General features: G+C 40.1%; 1 protein-coding gene across 1 annotated transcript; it reads right to left on the reverse strand.

Moving 5' to 3' along the window:
- Positions 1-238: 238 nt before the first annotated feature.
- Positions 239-1,355, reverse strand: MAS1 (MAS1 proto-oncogene, G protein-coupled receptor; the record flags this gene model as incomplete). Its single annotated transcript, XM_082049013.1, has 1 exon — positions 239-1,355. The coding sequence occupies one exon, from the start codon at positions 1,353-1,355 to the stop codon at positions 366-368; it is 990 nt and encodes a 329-aa protein (XP_081905139.1). The 3' UTR covers positions 239-365.
- Between the last annotated feature and the right edge of the window lie 637 nt (positions 1,356-1,992).

The following is a 1,992-nucleotide window of genomic DNA, read 5'->3' on the forward strand; positions in this document are numbered from 1 at the left end:
ATGACTTCAATAACATTTATGGGTGCTCAGTGCTTGTATAAATGTCACACTATTTATAACATATTTCTGTGTCCTTTTTTTATATTCTCTGTTGGCCCATTTGTTTTCCACTGTGGTATCTTTGATTGACATAGTCACATCAGGATGTAGCATGTGTTTGAATAATTAAGAAAATACAAATAAAAGTTATCGTTATTCTAGTCCATATTTTTCCATTGCTCAGTCACCGAAGATGACAGTACCATTTCACCACTGCTTTTTGCATTCTATGGAAGAAAAATACTTTTAGCTTTGCAGTGGCTTATTAAACCGTCGAAGTCCAATTATTTGCCCCTAGAGTTCCCCCCACACATACACCCCAAGCTTTAAAAAATTGTTTCAGCTATATCCAAACTCATGCCAACTTCCTGGCTTCTCGGCCGCAACCCATCAGCAAGTGCTCGACTAAGAACCACTTTGAGACTCTCCTTGAATCTCTTCTTCTTGCTGCTTCCTACGAAGAAGTAAACAAGGGGGTTGATGCTACTATTAACAGTGGAGAGAACAATGGTGACATGGTTCTTCTGGCTGAGCAAAGATGACCAGTGGTGGTAATTCAGAAGATACAGCAGCCTCATAGGCATGGCAAAAATGAGGAAGACAATGACTGTGGCCACAATGATGATGTAGAGCTTTGACGAATGAGGTCTCAGGGAGTTACGGTGAATCCTGATAACTAAGATCAGGCTGGACAGAATCATTAGAGGAATGAAGATCATGAAAGTCAGGATCCATGTGAAGATGAGCAGTGCTTTGCAATGGTTGCCATCGTCAAATTGTTCCTTTGTTGAATCATCTTTGCATGTTATGTATTCGGCTACTGTCATCAGAAAAGACAGAGTCCACAGAATTGCACACACAATTGCTGATTGGTGCTGTGACCGGTGGCATCGGTACCAGATGGGGTAAACAATAGAAAGACACCTCTCAATACTGATGGCTGTCAGGAGATAGAGACCAGTATTATATCCGAGAAGGAAGACAATAGACAGTGTGGTGGTTATATAATAGTAAAAACCATATGCAAATCCAAAGCCAGCAATGTACTCAATGGACAGAATAAATGTACAAAGCAGTAAGGAGATGTCAGCAATGGACAGGTGTGTGATGTACGCAGTGAATGGATTTCTTTTGATCTGGAAGCAGAGGCACCAGAGGACAATTCCATTTTCACAAAAACCCAGGAAGGAGATGACCATAATTACCCAAAGTGGGGTCAATATCTCCCAGACTCTTTCCTGTGTTGAAAAGTTTCTGTGCATTGAGATGTTCTCTGTGCCTTCACTGGGATGAAACGTTATGTTTGGCTCATCCATGGGGAAAGCTCAAGTTTGGATAGCACAGCTCTTCCTTCTGTAAATATGTATAAAAATATACTGTGAGCATTGTGTGCTCCTCCCCTCCCCCTTTTCTTTCTGTTCTGTGGACCCTCAATTTCTGGTCGTATCTGAAAGCCTTAGAAAAAAGAACATCAGCTTTGATATACTGACACTAGCTGAAACCCAGTTAGAACTACTCTTGGCAATGTTCAAGATCACCAAGCTCATCATGCTACAAGAATCCTGAGCTTTCATCTCTATGGGGTTCAGCATATGACTGCTAAACCACAGCTAAAGAGATGCCCTCAAGGAGCTCTTGGACAAGTAAAGCCTCCATCACATTGCAAAGTTTAATGATCTACTGGTCACAGATAGCATTAGTGGCTCTTGTTAGAGCCCTAGATTGTTCTCAGACAAGTCTATTCAGCTCCCATTGAAGCTAATGACATCAAATTTAAGTTAAATGTATGTATTTCAAGTTAATTTGACTAATAAATTTTTACTTTAAAAAAAAAAATTGATACCAGTGTCACTTTTCAAGGAAAGTCTTTAAGTCAGTGAAAATGATATGTAGTTACTCAGCATTTTATTCTCTCCAAGTACAGAGGTGGAAGAAAGGTGAAATGCTACTATT

This window comes from Streptopelia decaocto, assembly GCF_964273445.1.
Source record: "Streptopelia decaocto genome assembly, chromosome: 3".
NCBI classification, from domain to species: domain Eukaryota; kingdom Metazoa; phylum Chordata; class Aves; order Columbiformes; family Columbidae; genus Streptopelia; species Streptopelia decaocto.